The following is a 1,752-nucleotide window of genomic DNA, read 5'->3' as shown; positions in this document are numbered from 1 at the left end:
GTTTCCATTTTTAGAAACGTTTCATTTTTAATGGGACAGACCAAAAAGGAAAACGTTTCATTTCTAATGGGACAGATGGAGTACTAATTAATTTACTCTTTTAGGAGTGGAAGGATATGTTAAATTGTTTATTGATTTCAACTTAATTTTCAATTTGTTACTCTATAATGAATATATTTGAAGGATGATTCAGATAAGCAATATCCTGTGTGACCACTCCTTGTATTATTGCATTCAATTTAACTTTAAAAAAAGGTGATAGTGATTCACGTTTTGTCATCCCTACCACTACCGGTGGAGCCTTTAATTATCATGATTTCCATAGTTTCTCAAAAATTAAAATTATGTCACATAAACTTTTCTTATATATCAACACACTGGTACACACTACACTTACAATTAAACAAGCTGTGATGAAAGTTCCTTTATTTATCATACATATATTTACAAAAAGAATTAATTTCAGGTCAATCGCCTAGTTTTTTTAAATAGGAGTTAAGCACCTTTGACATTATTGAATTAAAGATATAAAATCATAGAAATTACTAATTGTGGATTTTTAAACTCAAATGTCTCATTCTAAATTATATATTTATAAAATTATAAACATCACTATGTACCTTTTCCCTCTCTCTTATTTTATATTCTCCATTTAACTCATAAAATAACACTATATAAAATTTCGTGCTGAAAAATAAATGCTCCACTTAGGCCCCGTTTGGTAGCTATGTTACGATTAGATAAGAGGATTAATCCGGGTTTATTTGTGCATTTGGTAGCTATGTTAATAAACTTAATAGCCCGTGTTCTGTATCCGGCCCGCACAAAGCCCATTAAAAAATCTATGTTTCAGTCACATATGTAACCACCCATTTTGGCATGTTACATATCAAGGATACCTAGTTAATTTTGCAAAATACATTTTTACCCATAATTTAAAAATTTCTAGCCCTACTCCAAAACTAACGTCTCTTCCTAATCCTCACTTCACAAATAAGGATTAAAATTGTAATTGTCAACAAGGAGTTCTTCCACAATTCTCTCACCCCCCTTCCACTCCCCGCCAAACGACAGCGAAGCCGCCGGCGTCAGGAACAGCGTCTCCAAAATATGCAGCAAATCGCCCAAATTGAAGCCCCCATCTTCCGATTCCAAATCCTCCCTAGTCTCCTCCGCGATCGTGAACAGAAATCGCGGGAAGCTCCCCATGTTCTCCTCCGCAAACGGCTTCTTCAGCCAGAGGTCTTTGGACTGCGGCTCGTGTACGGCGGAGGAGGAGGTGGGCCCCCTGCAGAATTGGAGAATGTGTGAAAAATTGAATCTTTTTTTATGGGTTTGGGTTTGTTGCTGATTCTTCTTTCGCCATAGGAGGTAGTAGAGCTCGGCGGCGACGGCGAGGAGGCTGCCGAAGATGATGCATAATCCCAGGCCTAATTTGGTTATGGATTTCATTTTTGTGCATTTGGAATTATTAGGGCAACATAAGGATAATTAAGTAATTAAATAAAATTAATGAAGATAATTTTGACCATTACAATTTTAATCCTTATTTGTGACTTGTTGAACCAAACACTTAAATAAGATAACTCACAATTATCTTAATCTACCAAACACCCAATATATATTTCTTAACTACTTGAAACTATGATAAGTATGAGTGAAACGATAGAAGTAGCACTCTACGTTTGTTATCATAATATACTATCTAAACAAATCTTGTTAAGAGTACCAGCAATGGCGGACGTCCACCCG

The 1,752-nt window shown here is 35.5% G+C and overlaps 1 protein-coding gene across 1 annotated transcript; it reads right to left on the bottom strand.

Moving 5' to 3' along the window:
- Positions 1–987: 987 nt before the first annotated feature.
- On the bottom strand, positions 988–1,452 carry LOC121764383. The gene has a single exon (XM_042160417.1). The coding sequence runs from the start codon at positions 1,450–1,452 to the stop codon at positions 988–990; it is 465 nt and encodes a 154-aa protein (XP_042016351.1).
- Between the last annotated feature and the right edge of the window lie 300 nt (positions 1,453–1,752).

The sequence above is a fragment of the Salvia splendens genome, chromosome 14 (genome assembly GCF_004379255.2).
Source record: "Salvia splendens isolate huo1 chromosome 14, SspV2, whole genome shotgun sequence".
Lineage (NCBI taxonomy): Eukaryota > Viridiplantae > Streptophyta > Magnoliopsida > Lamiales > Lamiaceae > Salvia > Salvia splendens.
The sequence above is the reverse complement of the archived record's forward strand: the minus strand, read 5'-3'. Positions and strand labels throughout refer to the sequence as shown.

Excerpts from the sequence above, each read along its gene's own strand:
- LOC121764383 (XM_042160417.1), bottom strand. The coding sequence starts at position 1,452 with ATGAAATCCATAACCAAATTAGGCCTGGGATTATGCATCATCTTCGGC.